The sequence below is a fragment of the Anoplolepis gracilipes genome, chromosome 7 (genome assembly GCF_047496725.1).
Source record: "Anoplolepis gracilipes chromosome 7, ASM4749672v1, whole genome shotgun sequence".
In the NCBI taxonomy this organism is placed as follows: domain Eukaryota; kingdom Metazoa; phylum Arthropoda; class Insecta; order Hymenoptera; family Formicidae; genus Anoplolepis; species Anoplolepis gracilipes.
The window spans coordinates 3772009-3789885 of record NC_132976.1 but is presented as its reverse complement, the minus strand read 5'-3'; the positions used below and the strand labels follow the sequence as shown (position 1 = coordinate 3789885).

The 17877-nt window shown below is 28.1% G+C and overlaps 2 protein-coding genes across 2 annotated transcripts; both read left to right on the top strand.

Annotated features, from left to right (window-relative positions):
• Nucleotides 1-2037: 2037 nt before the first annotated feature.
• LOC140667804 (odorant receptor 10-like) lies at nucleotides 2038-5352 on the top strand. Its single transcript, XM_072896066.1, has 7 exons — nucleotides 2038-2203; nucleotides 3056-3524; nucleotides 3628-3727; nucleotides 3814-3864; nucleotides 4316-4435; nucleotides 4548-4703; nucleotides 5203-5352. The coding sequence occupies exons 1-7, from the start codon at nucleotides 2038-2040 to the stop codon at nucleotides 5263-5265; spliced, it is 1125 nt and encodes a 374-aa protein (XP_072752167.1). The 3' UTR covers nucleotides 5266-5352.
• Nucleotides 5353-14083: 8731 nt separating this feature from the next.
• Nucleotides 14084-17788, top strand: LOC140667811 (odorant receptor 49b-like). The gene is made up of 6 exons (XM_072896075.1): nucleotides 14084-14346; nucleotides 15086-15554; nucleotides 15675-15774; nucleotides 16121-16240; nucleotides 16799-16954; nucleotides 17661-17788. The coding sequence occupies exons 1-6, from the start codon at nucleotides 14259-14261 to the stop codon at nucleotides 17715-17717; spliced, it is 990 nt and encodes a 329-aa protein (XP_072752176.1). The 5' UTR covers nucleotides 14084-14258; the 3' UTR covers nucleotides 17718-17788.
• The last annotated feature ends 89 nt before the right edge of the window (nucleotides 17789-17877 follow it).

Sequence of the window (17877 nt, the reverse complement as noted above, 5' to 3'; positions counted from 1 at the left end):
AATGAATAAATTTAGCGACACCTTAACTGCTATTTACTAACAAATAAGCATCTGTTTTACAGAACAATTCTTTATTGTATCAATAACAGAAGAAATTAAACAATAATCCCGCTAATATTTCCGAAAATCAAAATTTTCACCATCTATAAACATTCATGAATTCAGTTTTCTTCGTTTAGCTTGTCCAAAGAGTTTGGCTTGTACAATTCTTTTTCCGTATCTCCATTGCATTAAGTAATTTACAAAGTTACAAAAATGCAAGGTAAATATTCACATAAGGTCACTCCTTTCAGAAGTCAATGACCTTGACAACATATGTCATTGACTTTTGAAAGGGGTAACCTTATGTGAATATTTACCAAATGCAACATTATTTTCTACAACACAAGCGTTCTTCATCTCACGAATGTAACACTACCCTTAACAATAAAAATCTACATATTATAACCATAGACCTAAAGTATAGACTGCGGTATCCCTATTAGCCGTAAGTGAGACTGACTCCACAAAAAGAGCGAGATAGCAAGTGGCCGCGAATTATTTCTGTCTCCATCTATCATATGTTTTGATGTTGACTAAAAAAAAACAGATATTGACCGCAAATTCGTACTGTCTTTTTTCCACACTAGGACTCACTTTTGAATTGCATCGCGCAGTCTATTACTTTAGGTCTATAGTTATAACTCTATTTGCATATAGCATTAATCATCTTCTTAACACAAGAAAATATCATTTATAAAACTTTAGCTATATATATGCCAGTGCAACACAATGTAAAATACTTGTCACCAAAATAAGGCTATAACGTATCCCTACAAATGTATCGTCTATAGTGTCGTTTATGCTGCACGCATGGGAAGCCGAAAGATCTCTAACACGAGCACTGGAATGTATATGTCAAACGCGCATGCTTCACCATTGTTCGAATAAAAGGGATATGATATGAGAAAGAGCGAGAAGATCTCATTAAAATTTTAAAGCGCGCTGCCACCCTAATGTGAAAACCACTTTATTATGGTATAGTACATGGGACGTATAATTTCAAACTTTATAAACTAGAAATGCGTGAAGAACAGGGACGTACATTGATTTCTATAGACAAGAAAGAATCGCGTGAGAGAATTCTCAAAAAAAAATTAACACTCAAAATAATTTTGCTAATATTTAATAATTATATTTATACTTTGAAAACACAAAAAAATATTATAATTAAGAATTCTGGAAATATTTTTCTATAATTAAATTATATTTTCTCACTAATTAATATAATTAAGTTTATATTTAATACAGAATAATATATTTGTTATAGCAAATTCAATTATAATTATTGTGTTGATGTGTTGAAATAATTAAAAACATTATTAAACAAAAATACAACATAATTGCTGTAACGTTGACATATTGCGGCCCTGCCATGTGTCATGTTCTTTTTATTTCAGCCTCTCTATTTTCATTCTGTTATAAGAATGAGCACCTAACAATTATGACACATGCAATATTTACTAAAATTGCTACATCTTGCAAAACGACTATGCTCAAGTTTAACAACTTCGATGCAAAACAGATATCGTTCCTCGAAGTTTTCAAAATATTTTCTTGCACAGAAAGAAAAACGTCATAAGTTTTATTTATATCTTACAATTAGTATGGATACTGTCACTAAAAGAAAAGGTCTTTGCAAAAATAACATTAGTGCTTCCGCGAACTAAAATACATGCTTCTGCATGGCATATTCAAACATATGTATACATATATATATATAAAATAATATAAAAAAAATTGTGTTAGAAATAAAAATTATATAAATTAATAAATTTAAATAATTCTGAAAACAATTAACACATATAAAATACTTTTTTGATATTATACAATTGCCTTATCTACAAACATAACGTGATTCACGCGTATAATGAGATTAAATTCATTTATATAGATTTCGAATGGGAAACTAAGCTCAATCGTGTCGCGCTAAACATCGTCGGCATATGGCCTAGAGCTTATAGAAACGCCTACGATAAATTTTTATCGGATTTACGCATGATATTCAGTTTTCTCGTGATCGCCTTCGTCGGTGTGATTCCCTCGATATATTCGCTAGTGAGAACATGGGGTGACATGTTAGCGTTAATCGACAATCTGCAATTCAGCTTGCCATTATTGTCGGCGACAATAAAACTGGTGGTCATACAATGGAAAAAACCTGGTAATAACTATTTAGAGATTTAATTAAAACAATCGAATTTTCTTACGATTAAAAACGATTTTTTATTCGTGAGATCGTTAACTCGAACGTAAATTTGATCGACATGATGTGATGTGTAAATATTTCAAAATATAGTACATGTCAACAAGAACCTTACTTATATTATTAAATATTTTACGTCACTTGTCGCTATATTTTTAATTATGCTATATAAATAACATGATGTAAAAGAAAAAATAAAATATGAACAACTTCTAGCCAAAGCTATCGTAGATGTTTATTTTAGAGAAAGACTATAACCGGATAAGCATACTAAAAGTACCCTTGACGATTTTTCAAATAACAATTGGTCTGTCATGTCCTTGATAGACTTTTATTTTTTTTTCACCGTGTTGCACCAACTCAAAAAAAATTGAAAAAGTTTGAGAGTATTGAGACATACGAAAAAAATATTCTCTAAATGTTTGATGATTTTGAACCTCGAAAAAAACATGTTAAAAAGGCCATTTCTTAATTTTTATCTTTTCTAAAAAATCGAGTTTTTATTAAAATTAATAAAAAATATTTTTTTTGTGTTTCTCATTGATAAGTATTCAGAAAAAATTGATATGGGATCATCTTAAATATTTACAGAAAAGAAAATTAAAAACTAAAAATGACATTTTTCTCGATAACTCAGGAAATAATAAAGTTAAGAAGCCGAAATTTTGGAGAATTTTTTTTTACAATGAGAAAATGGCAGGCCAAGTATTATTTGAGAACTCGTCAGGGGCACTTTTTGTATGCTTATCCGGCTATAGCTTTTTTGATAAAGTTTTTGAAACTAGAATATAATTCGCAATGTTGTTAAAGATCTTACCCTGGCGTTGAACATGATCAGCAACGATTGGCTAAAAGCCAAGAGCGAGAAAGAACAGCGTGTGATGATAAAATACGCACGAAGAGCGCGAACCATCCTCATCTTCGGATACGTCTTTATGATTATAGCAGACTGTTTACTCATATTTCCACCTTGCTTCGGATTATCGTTGAGATACATAACGAATATCACCGATCCGGACAAAATCCTACCGCTACAAACATATTATCTTTATGACAAGGATCAGAGTCCGTACTACGAGCTCACTTTCACGGCACAAGCTTTGCTATCAATAATCTCAGCTCTATGTTACACCGGCGTGAGTAATCTACTCGGATTACTTGTATTCCACTTGTGCGGTCAAATGGAAAATTTGAAAGAACGATTGATCAACATGAGACAACGTAAAACCTTTTACGACGATCTCACCTTCATCGTTGAGGATCATATACGGCTAATCAAGTTTCGTGTTGAATTTTAGTAGTAGCGCAAATTATAGAATTTAATGTGTTCATCTTCTTATATATTTTTCATAAGATCTCTGATCTATATATTCTTCTTTCAGATATTACAACATTATTGAAGATACATTCACTTTTTTGCTATTTACATTGCTGCTTTATTTTGGCACTCTATTCTGTTTACAAGGATTTTTAATCGTCACGGTAAGACGTAAGAATAAAAATTCTAGTCTGTTTCTCTCAGATAAAATAATAAATTGCAACATAAAAAAGATGACCTAGTGTTTTAGAAACTTTGTATAATACAAGTCCAATTGCAAAACAGTAGAATCTCAGAAAAAGTAAGTTTTAATTACATTTTCTATTAAAAATTTTTCTATTAAACATAAAATAATATATTCAACGTTTCTCTAAATTTTTATTTCTAATAGCATATTATGTTTGAAATATTTTTATATAACCGATTTTTTATAAATATTTTACATAAGCTATTTTATTACACATATACATGGAACCCAGAAAGATCAGAACAAAATTTATATAATGTGTTACATAAAGTCAAGTAGGTAAAAAAAATTCATATAAATCAATACTTTATTAAAGCCGAAAAGATTATTAAAGAGTTATCAGCGTTTAAAATGAAGATGTTCTGTATCAACATCAAATTATAAACTCGAAATTATATGTGAATATTCTTTTAACGTTTAATGAAAAAAGTAATGCAATAAATAATTAAATTTTTTACCAAAATAATACCATATTTTATATCATTATTTCTGATATTGCGTATAGGTACTCACGGAAGGAAGAGAAATGTCAATGATTCGTTTGATATTTCTCATATGTATAGTGTTAAATGTTAGCGGACATATGTGCTTGCATTGCCTAGTAGGCGAGATTTTGGTAGCACAAGTAAGTAAATTAATATGACAGTAAGAAAAATATAGGACAGAAAAAGAAACAGATGATAATGAGCAGACGCGATATGTGATCGCATGTATTATCTTTTATTATTTATGAAAAGTGCGACAACATATATTACGCAGCGTATGATTACAAATGGTACACATTGGAGCCGGAAAAAGCAAGAACTCTGATCCTGATAATGATACGAGCCAACAAACCCCTGCATATTACAGCTGGAAAAATATTTCCTATGACAATGGCAATGTTTTGCAACGTAAGCATCCCTCTTAAATTTTACTTTAGTATTCATATTTTTTAGTATGTTGTTACTTTGTTTTTCTATTCTTTTAAATGTCTCTCACATTATGCGGTCTTATTTTGTACAGATTTAAAGTTAAATAAATTAATTTAAAGTAAAATAATTTCTAAACTAATAATTTTTAAGCAACATTCTAAGTAATTTTATGTAGAGAAAGAAAAGTTGCATAATATACCTATATGAACATAAAGTTTCATTAAAAAAAGGTGACAATTACAATTGCACATTCATGCATAAAAATATATAAAGTAACATAAAAGGGTTTAAAATCATTAAATTTTGCTCTATAACATTTTTTATATCTCTAATTATTTTAAAGATATAGCTCTATACGGGACATTATGTACATATATATGACGACATAATATTTTAAATATATTAATAAACAATTATTGTATGTGTATTGTATATTCTAACAAGAATGACACACACAATGTGTTATTGTTAATTTCAGTTAATAAAAACTTCGAGTGGCTACATATCAGTTCTTCTCGCCAGGCAAAGTTTACAAAACTAATTCAAAGTTTGCAAAAAAGTCATTCATTATTATATATTTAAAGAACTAGAGAGAGTATATATATTCAACATAGTAGAAAGAGAAACATGTAACGTGATACATGCTGTAAGCATGTAATATAGTATGTATTGTACTACATATGTAAGATTATAATAAAAACTCAAAATACATATATAATGTTATTTTTATCGGAAAAAGTTGTCATTTAAAATATTTTTCTAAAAATGAAGCTTTTTTAATTTTTTTAAATCACATATGATACACATAATATTAACAAGTATAACATATATAAATGGAAATTAAACTAATAAATTAATAAAGTCTTGTTCTTATATACTATCAGTGATATGCGATACAGGTGTCTAACGGCAGGAATGACCGTACTGTGTCACTGATAAACAAATTTAGCGACAGCTTAACTGCTATTTACTAACAAATAAGCATCTGTTTTGCAGAGCAATTCTTTATTGTATCAATAACAGAATAAATTAAACAATAATCCTGCTAATATTTCCGAAAATCAAAATTCTCACCATCTATAAACATTCATGAATTCAGTTTTCTTCGTTTAGCTTGTCCAGAGAGTTTGGCTTGTACAATTCTTTTTCCGTATCTCCATTGCATTAAGTAATTTACAAAGTTACAAAAGTGCAACATTATTTTCTACAACACAAACGTTCTTCATCTCACGAATGTAACACTACTCTTAACCATAAAAATCTACATATTATAACCATAGACCTAAAGTATAGACTGTGCTATCTCTATTTTAGCCGTAGGTGAAACTGACTCTATAAAAAGAGCGAGATAGCAAGTGGCCGCGAATTATTTCTGTTTTCATCTATCATATGTTTTGATGTTGACTAAAAAAAAACAGGTAATGACGGCAAATTCGTACTGTCCTTTTTCCACACTGGGACTCACTTTTTAATTGCATCGCGCAGTCCATTACTTTAGGTCTATAGTTATAACTCTATTCGCGTATAGCATTAATTACCTTCTTAACACAAGAAAATATCATTTATTATAAGACGAGCACTGGAATGTATATGTCAAATGCGCATGCTTCATCATTGTTCGAATAGAAGGGGTATGGAATAAGAGAGAGAGATCTCGTTAAAATTTTAAAGCGCGCTGTCACCCTAATGTAAAAACCTCTTTATTAGGGGATATATTACAGGGGACGTATAATTTCAAACTTTATAAACTAGAAATATGTAAAGAACAGGGGCGCACATTAATTTCTATAGACGAGAAAGAACCGCGCGAGAGCTCTCAAAAAAAAAAAAAAAAAAAAAAATTACATTCAAGATAATTTCGTTAATATTTTTAAAAACCTAAAAATTGCAATTATACTTTGGAAACACAAAGAAGTATTATAATTAAGAATATTTTTCTATAACTTATATTTTCTCATTAATTAATATAATTTAGTTTATATTTATTACAGAATAATATATTTCTTGTAACAAAAAATCAATTATAATCATCGTGTTGATGAGTTTAAATCGTAATTAAAAACATTATTAAATAGAAACACAATATAATGGTCACGTACTGCGACCCTATCATATGTTATACGTTGCTATATTCGTTTCAACCATTCTTCTTTCAGTTTGCAGTGAGAATGAACACCTGACAATTATGCGTACAATATTCATACAGAATTTCTATATCTTGTACAACGACCTATCAAATAAAAACTTTGATGCACAATAGATACTATTCCTGGGAGTTTACAAAATACATTTTTTGTGCGACAAGATAAAACGTCACTAGGTTTATGTGTGTCTCAGTATGGATACTACCATGACTAAAAGATACACAGGTCTTTGCCTGTAATAATAATATCAGTGACAAATCACGCGCTATAATATATATGCATGCCTCAGCGTGGCATGCATATTGAAATTATTGAAGCACAATATCTATATACATTCATAATTTACTTTTATTTTTAATTAATAAAATAGAAGTTTCGATTTTTTTTGTATTCATTTGATTAAAATAAATGTTGTAATAGCATTCAAAATTTGGCGACAGTTTTGGAAAAAAAATTAAATAAAAATTTTCAGATAATATATAATATGTATATAAGATTATTTATATACACAGTCTATCTAAACTTTGGTGCAACTGATATAGGAAAAAATGTAAAACGTCAAATATTTGTTTTTATTTATTTATTTTTTTTTATTTAAAATACACTTTTTTTGAGTTATTACAACACTGGAAGCGATTAAAATATTTTTTGCAGTAGTCATTGTGTACTCCATTTTCGGAATTATTTTAAAAACCACAGTGAAAACCTTTTTAGATAATATGCGCAACCAATAATTAGAAAAGTGCGCTACAGGAAAAACTCTTTAAAAATCAGTTGTAAATCAAATTATGGACAGACTATATATGCGTATACATATATATGAACTATTTCTTTAGATAGAAATATTAAGTTAATATAATAGAATATCCATCAATAATAATATATTACAAAACTGTTAAAAATTTAAATTATTTTAATCAATAAATTTCTCAAAACAATTAACACAAACAAAATATATTTTTCTGATATATATTTACTATATGCACAAACTTATGGCCGAGAGTTTACGAAAAAACCTATGACAGATTTTTATCGGATTTACGCATTACATTCATCTTACTCTTGATTATTTATATCGGTTTAATTCCTCTGATACACTCGCTATTGGAAACATGGGATGACATGTTAGCGACAACCGACAATCTGCAATTCCTTCTCCCATTATTGTCGATAATACTGAAACTGGTAATGACTGTTTAGAGATTTAATTAAACCATTCGATCTCCGGAAACAATTCTTATGTGCGACATCGATACGTGAATTTGATTGACATGATGTAAAGAATAGTTCAAAAAATAAAACATCGCGACGAAAATTTATATCATTATATATTTTTCTCGTCATTTGCCGTTATATTTTTAATTATCCTGTATAAATAACACGATGTAAAAAAAAAATAAAATACAAACAACTTCTAGCAAAATGATATAGTAGATATTCATTTTAGAGAAAGTTTTGATAAGTTTTTGATGCTAGAATATAAAAAAAATTTTACGACAATCTCACCTTCATCATCAAGGATCATATACGGTTAAATAAGTTTTGGGTTGAATTTTAGCAGCGCAAATTATAGAATTAAATGTGTCCACCTTTTACTCTATTTTTCATGTAATTTCAGATATATTTGACGAATCGCTCTACCTACATTTTTCTTTCAGACATTTTGACATTATCGAAGGTACACTCACTCTATTACTACTTGCTACTTTATTTCGGCATTGAATTTTGTCTAAACGACTTTATAATTGTCACAATAAGTCTTATAAGAAGGAAAATTCTAGTCTGTTAATTTGTGTCTAGTCTAATTTGAAAATGTTCTGTCTCTCTCACAATAATAATACAATAATACAATAATACAATAAAATACAATAATAAAATGAAATACAAAGAAATGTGTGGATTGTATACTCGAGACTTCATAGAATTCAAATTCAGTTACAAAACGTAGAACTTTAGAAAGTGATATTTTTAATATGTAATTTTATTTTATTTACAAAAATATATATATTTGACGCTTTTATAGTTTTTTATTTTTATTATTAGTAACAATTTATATATAAAATATATATGCACATATATATACATATATATATATATATATATATATATATATATATATATATATACATATATATGTATATTCATTCATTTATTTGTGTTCAAATGCTCTTTTGCTAGGCAAACAGCATTTGTCTGAACACTATTTAGAAAAATAGAAATATAGATTATTTTATAAAGCAAAAATAGTAGAAAGATTCGGTTATTTTGATTTAATAGGATTAATAAGATAATTAACTGAAATATATTGAAAACCAATTCAGAATCTGCAAGTTTATAGAGACATGCTATAGATATTATTATCAATGTGAGCTTATGGGGATCAAATGTTATATATGAGCCTAATCAATCCAGTCGCTAGTAAAGTAATTATTGTTGTGTAATGTTCTTAAAATAGATATTTTAAAAAATGTCAAAATTCTGTATTTTTCAAGAGCATTATTCTTTCTAATCAGTTAATTGATGAAACAAAAAATCTTAATATAAAAAAGCATAAAGGGAAAATTTTTGCAATAAAACATATTTATCATAAACTGTCGCTCGCTTTTTAAATTTGTTATTAATTTATATTGTGAGGTGTTTATTTTTTTTATATATTATGCATTTTAAAACAAGACTGTGTATTAGTGTATTGTTTGCATAAGAGTAAAAAATATCAATGTAGTATATTTTTAAACATGCTAAATTTTTATTTTTAAATATCCATTATTTTTGCTTTACAAAATAATTTTTATTTCTATTTTCCTAAATAGTGTTCAGACAAATGCTGTTTAGGAAAATAGCACAATTTAACACAAATAAACGAATGAAATCTATTGGACCAGCCAAATAGCATTTGCCTAGTCAAAAGCTACTTTCTTAAAATAACCGTTTGCTTATTACAGATAAATATATATATATATGTATATATTATTCTATTATAGATATCAAATTATATAATGTTTAAAGAACAAAGCAGTGTAAAATTAACTAAACATTGGTCAAAATAATGCCACATTTCACGCCATTACTTTTGAATATTGTTTATCCTAGGTACTCGCGGAAGGAAAAGAAATGTCAGTGGTACGTTTGATATATCTAACATCTGTAATGATAAACATTGGTGGTCACATGTGCTTATATTACGTAGTAGGAGAGATTCTAATAGTACAAGTAAGTAACGAAATCAATATAAAAATGCGACAAAAAAATGTAAATTTTATAAATGTATGAGCGTGATGGATGATCCTATATATGGGCGTAGTCAGTGTAGAGCATTATCCCTTTCAGCAGGGGCGTTTATCCTCTCTGGCACAGACAAGAAATTTAATAAAAGTAAAAAATGTACCTCATATAATGCAAGCTACTAAATTCACAACAAATAAAGTTAGAGTTAAGTATACATTTGCAACGAGCAGCTACATATTTTGTTCTTTAAGACAACTGTGTTTTCTTTATATCAATTGATCCCTCTCATTAGTCTGTACATAAGTATTAAGATAAGATTTTTTATTATTAACAATTATATAAATATTCCAGTCAGAAATCTGCTCACTTCCTCTCCCCGATTTTCTAAATGATGTCCTTCCGAACTTGTATAACACTCGTGATCACACACACACACACACACACTAAACCGAATTCAAAATTTTGTTTATAGTTAATATTAGTTTTAATCATTCACAAATGGTGTAATTTTCTAAAGTTTTTTTTATATATTCTTTCTCATTTTTAAAAATAAATGCATAAATTTAAACTTATCACTTCTGTTAATTAAAAATTGACTTTTCTCATACCGTTCCTGATTCCTAAATCTTACAACGTCCCGTTCCGCGTAATAGATATTAAATTCCCTTATCGAAAAGAAATCACCGAACGAACTACCTAGCCCTACTGACCTAGTAAGAGCGACTGTCAAGGTCGTTGACAGGTCTTGAGCCTTGCACAGTTCGTTCGAGTCGGAAGCGCTCGGATAATAAGCGTAATAAGCGTGTTTCGATAAAGGTAGATACCGTCCTTCCGTCGACTCATCCTTTCTCGAGTCTGGACGTAACAAAATGCTTTGCAACAATTTTGCAAATCATTGTCTATAATATAAGTTTATAGTATAAGTTTATAATATAAGTAGAAATAACATATAAAAATAAAAATTAGATTATAATTAAAAATTCCTTGTCACCTATCTATGATACGCGATACATTTGTGTCTAACAGTGATAACATTAATGATGGACGTTGACAAATATACTAACTATATATGTGTCACTGGCGAACTAACTTACCGATTGCTCGACTGCTATTGACCAACAAGTAAAAAAAGGTAAAAATTTCTTATCGTTAAAATTTCTAAAATTAAAAATTCTCACCGTACATTAAGATTCATCGATGATTTTAGCTGTTCGTTTAGCTCGTCCAGAAATGTTAAATCTTTCGCTTATCTCAATTGTATTGTCAAAATTACAATACTGCAATATTGTCATTCATGACATTCTTTCCACAAACATAACAGCACTATTAACACAATAAAGATGTATATGTTAACTATATTTGTGAATAGCATTAATCACTTTCTTCTTAATACAAGGAAACATCATTACGAAACTTTAGCGAAATATATCCCAGTGCAACACAATGTAAAACACTTGTCACGATATAACAATGCAATAACATATTACTACAAATGTATTGTCTGTACTGCACGCATGGAAAGTCGAATGATCTCTAAGAGGACACTGGAATGTACATGTCAAACGCGCATGCTTTACCATTGTTCGAATAGAAGGGATATGCTATGAGAGAAAGAGATCTCTCTCATTAAAATTTTAAAGCGCGCTGTCACCCTAATGTAAAAACCTCTTTATTAGGGGATATATTACAGGGGACGTATAATTTCAAACTTTATAAACTAGAAATATGTAAAGAACACAGGGGCGCATATTAATTTCTATAGACAAGAAAGAACCGCGCGAGAGGAGCTCTCAAAAAAAAAAAAAAAAAAAAAAAAAAAAAAAATTACATTCAAAATAATTTCATTATTATTTTGAAAAACCTAAACATTGCAATTATAATTTGGAAACACAAAGAAGTATTATAATTAAGAATTCTCAAAATATTTTTCTATAACTTATATTTTCTCATTAATTAATATAATTAAGTTTATATTTATTACAGAATAATATATTTGTTGTAACATAAAATCAATCATAATCATCGTATTGATAAATTTAAATCGCTAACTTAAAACATTATTAAACAAAAATACAATATAGTTTGTACAACGTTCACATACTGCGCCCCTGTTATGTGTTATACGTTGCTATACTCATTTCCGCCTCTCTACCTCTATTTTGTTATGAGAATGAACACCTGACAATTATGACGCGTGCAACATTTACTACAATATTTCAACATCTTTTCATACGACACCCTATCAAACTTAGAAACTTTGATGCAGAACAGATATCATTCCTAGAAGTTTAAAAAATATATTTTTTGTGCAAAATACTGCCAGTAGTTTTATGTGTCTCAGTATGGATACTACCATAGCCAAAAGATACGCAGGTCTTCACAATAATATCAGTGACAATCACAAGCTATAATACATGTCTCTTTATAATGAAATTCTTGAAACACATTATGTATATATATTTATAATTTATTTTTATTTTTAATTAATAAAATTACAGACATTTCAATTTTGCCTGTACTTGTTTGATTAAAATAGTAGTAGTAGTAAAGTTTATAGTTCCCCTTGGGGTTACAATCATATACATGCAATACACAATATTAACAACACCACAACCAAAAATCCACACCATATATATATATATATATACAATGTATTAATTACCCAACAAAAATTATGAGTCAATTCGTAAATCAAAATAAACTATAAATAAAGATATAAATGCAAATAAAAATACAATAAAATAAAATAAAATAGAAAAATTAAAAAATAAAAAAATGCCAATACAGAAATTCCTTGAAGAATTTCTGTTTGGTTAAAATAAATATTGTAGTAGCATTCATAAATTTGGCGACGTTATTGGAAAAAAATTAAATAAAAATTTTCAGATAATATGTAATATGTTTAAAATTATTAATATACACAGTCTGTTCAAACTCTGGTGCGACTAGTATTTACAAAATTCAAAACGTCAATTATTTAATTTTTTTTTAAATTTGAAATCACTCCTGAGTCTATACAACGCTAGAAGCGAGTAAAAAATTTTTTTAAGAAGTTACTGTGTGTATTTCATTTTCGGATTTACTTTAAAAGCATGATCAAACTTTTGGATGTCCTGAATGGTGTCGTAACGCTTTCCTTTCATTGTTAACTTGACTTTTAAGAATAGAGAGAAGTCACACAGAGCCAAATCAGGTGAATACAAGAATATTTAAGCATTTTGAAGCCTTTTCTGAAGTGATCAAGACTCTTGCTTTCGATATTCAATTGAACTCGTAGAATTCTATTCTACAAATGATTCAGAACATCTTAATAATAATAAGTATTCACTGTTTGTGATTTTTCCATATAAATTTCTTGTGAATGTTTTTTTTCGAATCGAAGAAAACCATGGACAAAGCTTGATTCAGCTCCCTTTTGCATACGCACCTTCTTCGGTCCACTTAAAAATGTTGAAACGATCTAAACAATCACTATCATTTACACTTTTTATCATTTCGTATGTTTCGCCACCTGTTTTTCCCAGCTTATAACAAAATTTAATGTTATTCCGCAATATTTTTTCGACGAGAACCAATAAAATACTACCATATTTAATCTTAAAACAAATGTGCTAGAGCTTTAAAACTTTTAAGTGATTATAGCTGAAATTTCAAGTTTTATAACGCAACAAGTAATTACGGGAGTGCAGTACAGGAAAAAATTTAAAAAAAAAGTTGCACCAAATTCTGAACAGACTGTGTGTATGTACATATATACTTAACTAAAATATTTCTTTAGATATGCAAATATTTCGTTAATAGAATATGTATTAATAATAACAAAAGTGTTAAAAATTTAAATTACATTAATTAATAAATTTTTCAAAACAAACACATATAAAATATGTTTTTTTGATATTATATATTTACTATATCTACAAACTTAGCTTGATTTACGCTTATAACAAAAAATTAAATTTATTTATATATATATATATATATAGATTTAGAGTGGGCAATTAAACTAAATCGCTTTGCGTTGAACATCTTTGGCTTATGGCCAAGAGTTTACGAAAATGCCTGCGACAGATTTTTATCAGATTTACGTACGACAATCACATTCCTATGGTTCGTTTTCATCGGTTTAATTCCTTCGATAAACTCATTAACGAGAATATGGAGTGACATGTTAGCGATAACCGACAATCTGATAGTCACTCTTTCATTATTGACGATAATAACAAAACTGGTGATCGTACGATGGAAACAAACTGGTAATGACTGTCAGAGATTTAATTAACGCATTCGATTTTCGAGAACAATTCTTATGTGCGACATCGATTAACTCGATACGTGAATTCGATGGATGTGATGTAAAGAATAGTTCAAAAAATAGAACATATTGACGAAAACGTTACTGATATTATTAAATATTTTTCACCAATTGCCGGTGTATTTTTAATTATGCTCTATAAATAACACGACGTACACTGAGAAAAATAAATGGTTGTATTTACTATAACTTAACTAAATTTATAGTCATTTTTGGAAGCAACAATATTTTTATAGTTATATTAACAATGCGAATTATAGTTAACTATATTATTGTTATCATAGCCTTATTTTTATATGTTCATGCAACCATATATATAATTATACGTATCATAATTGTGATATATGATAAGATATAATAAGAGATGCAATAAATATGATAATAACGACCATAATTATATAATAACTATATGTATATGATTATTTTTATTAACACTATAGCAATAATAATAATAAAAATGAGAATAGTAACTATAATTAATTTACTATGCAATTATAGTTACAAATATCAGATACTTTTTTCTCAGTGTAAAAAAATACAATACAAACAACTTTTAACAAAACGATCGTGAATGTCCATTTTAGAGAAATTTTGATAATGTTTTGAAAAACTAGTATATATATATATATAATATAAAAAAACTGATATATACATATATATAATTCACAATTTTGTTAAAGATCTTACCCTGGCGTTGAATATGATCACCGACGATTGGCTGAAGATTAAGAGCGACAAAGAACAGCGAGTGATGGTAAAATATGCACAAAGAGCGCGAGCCATCCTCATCTTCGGATACATTATCATGATTGTAGCACTCAATTTAATTATTTTTCTACCTTACTTCGGAATATCGTTGAGATTCATAACAAACATCACCGATTCGGAGAAAATCCTACCAATGGAAACATATGACTTCTATGACAAAGATCAGAGTCCGTACTATGAGCTCACTTTCACGGCACAGGCTCTGCTGGCAATAATGGCAGCTCTATCTTACACCGGCGTGGATAATCTACTTGGGTTACTGGTATTCCACTTGTGTGGCCAAATGAAAAATTTGAAAGAACGATTGATCAATATCAGGCAATATAAAACCTTTTGCAACGATCTCACCTTCGTCGTCGAGGATCATATACGGCTAATCAAGTTTCGTGTTGAATTTTAGCAGCTTAAATTATAGAATTAAATGTGTCCACCTTTTTACATATTTTTCATGTGATCTCAGATATATTTGATGAAATCGCTCTAACTACATTGTTCTTTCAGATATTTCAACATTGTGGAAGGTACATTTACTTTATTGCTACTCGAATTGCTACTTTATTTCGCCATTCTATTCTGTGTATTCGGCTTTTTGATTGTCGAAGTATGTTTTAAAAGACGGAACATTCTAGTCTGTCAATACTGTCTAGTCTGTCTAGTTTCAAGATCTTGTCTGTTTCTCACAATAATGATACAATTATACAATAATAAATGAGACCACAAAAAAATATGGACTCATATTCTTGAATTCTACTCTGTAGAATACAAATTCATTTATAAAACGTAGAAATTATATTATATGTATATAAGCTCGAAATCATAAATTAACATTCTCTTAATTTTGAATAATCAAAGTAGTGTGATAAATTAAATATCTTGTCAAAATAACGCCATTATTTGTAATAATATATTGATAATATATTTGTGATAATATATTGATTTGATCCTAGGTACTCACGGAAGGAAAGGAAATGTCAATGTTCCGTTTGATGTATCTGATATCTGTAGGGTTAGACATTTTTGGCCACATGTGCTTATATTGCGTGGTAGGGGAGATTCTAATAGCTCACGTAAGTAATTAAGTCAATATGACAATAAAGAAAAAGTGCGGAAAAAAATAATAAATGTAAGCGATAAATGAATCTATCTATGGACGTAGCTAGATTGGGTTAAAAGGGGAGGCGCTTGTCCTTTCGTCCGACACAGAAAAGTAATTTACATTTACATAAAGTAAAGAAATATACCTGATGCATGTAGTACAATCTACAAAATAAACAAATAAAATTAGAGTTGAGTATATATTTTGTATAAAACGGAAAGAAAAGATTTGCAATGTTTCATGAAAATAAATATAAAAACGTTAGGAACTTTTGGAATTTTATTAACTCATTAAGATCTCACAATTTATTGCCAGCTTAAAGCCACCAGCTTAGAGAATTAATCTGTTTACCATGTTTTTTCCCGTTTAATAATAAAAAAAATTTTTTTAATAATAATAATAATATAAATAGTAGTAGTAAATTTTTATTGTTTTATAAATTTTTATCCCTTCCCCTTTTACCCCCAAATAAAATTCTGGCTACGTCCATGATTCTTTCTATTATCTATGAATTATTATTTATGATAAGAGCGAAGGCGTATATCAAGGAGTGTATGAATGCGAATGGTACACGTTGGAGCCAGAACAGGCGAGGACTCTGATTTTGATAATGATACAGGCCAACAAGCCTCTGTATATTACAGCCGGAAATATGTTTCCTATGACACTATCGATGTTTTGCGACGTAAGCGTCATTTATCTGTTAATATTTTAATCCTTTATACAACCAATCTCTCTCGGCAAGCAATTTTTATCGCATACACCTATATGCACACCCGTTACACTAAAATATTTTATAGATTACATATATTTTTATATAAAATCTCTAATATTATACCGTTTAAAATATTTTTCTACTATAAATACATTTTTATATTATACAATTTTTATGCATAATATAGTTCTTTATATAAATGTTTGTATATAATCTATATTTAGAAAAAAATTGCACTACTATCATAGATATGCAGATTATAAGCTTCTCATTGCAATATTGTTTATAAAGAATGTAAACAAAATTTCACAAAATACATATTACACATTATATGAAATATTATAATGGAATATTAGAAAATAATAAAGCAAAGATATTTTATATAAAATTATTTAATTTAATTAATCAAGAGAATATTTATCTAATATTCAAAAACGTCTTCTCTTAAAATTAGAAAATATATATAATAAAAAATATTTTTTTTAAATAATATATATTAATAGATTATATACATACATATATACACACACACACACACATACACACATACACACACATATATATATATATATATATATATATATATAATAGACATTTACTTTATTCTCTTATAATTGTCGAAATACACACATCATATGTTATAAAATAAATTCATTATTTTGTTAATTTTTTTCAGTTAATAAAAACTTCATGTGGCTATTTATCAATTCTACTTAAAAGGCAAAATTCATAAAACTGTAATTTTAGAGTTTGCAAGAAAAAGATATCACATATTATTATATATTCATCGGAATACAAAAAGAGGAAAGTAGAGAACAATGTATATTACATACAAAATTATATAGCAATTAATCGACATATATAACATTATTCTTCTCGTGATAAAAACTGGT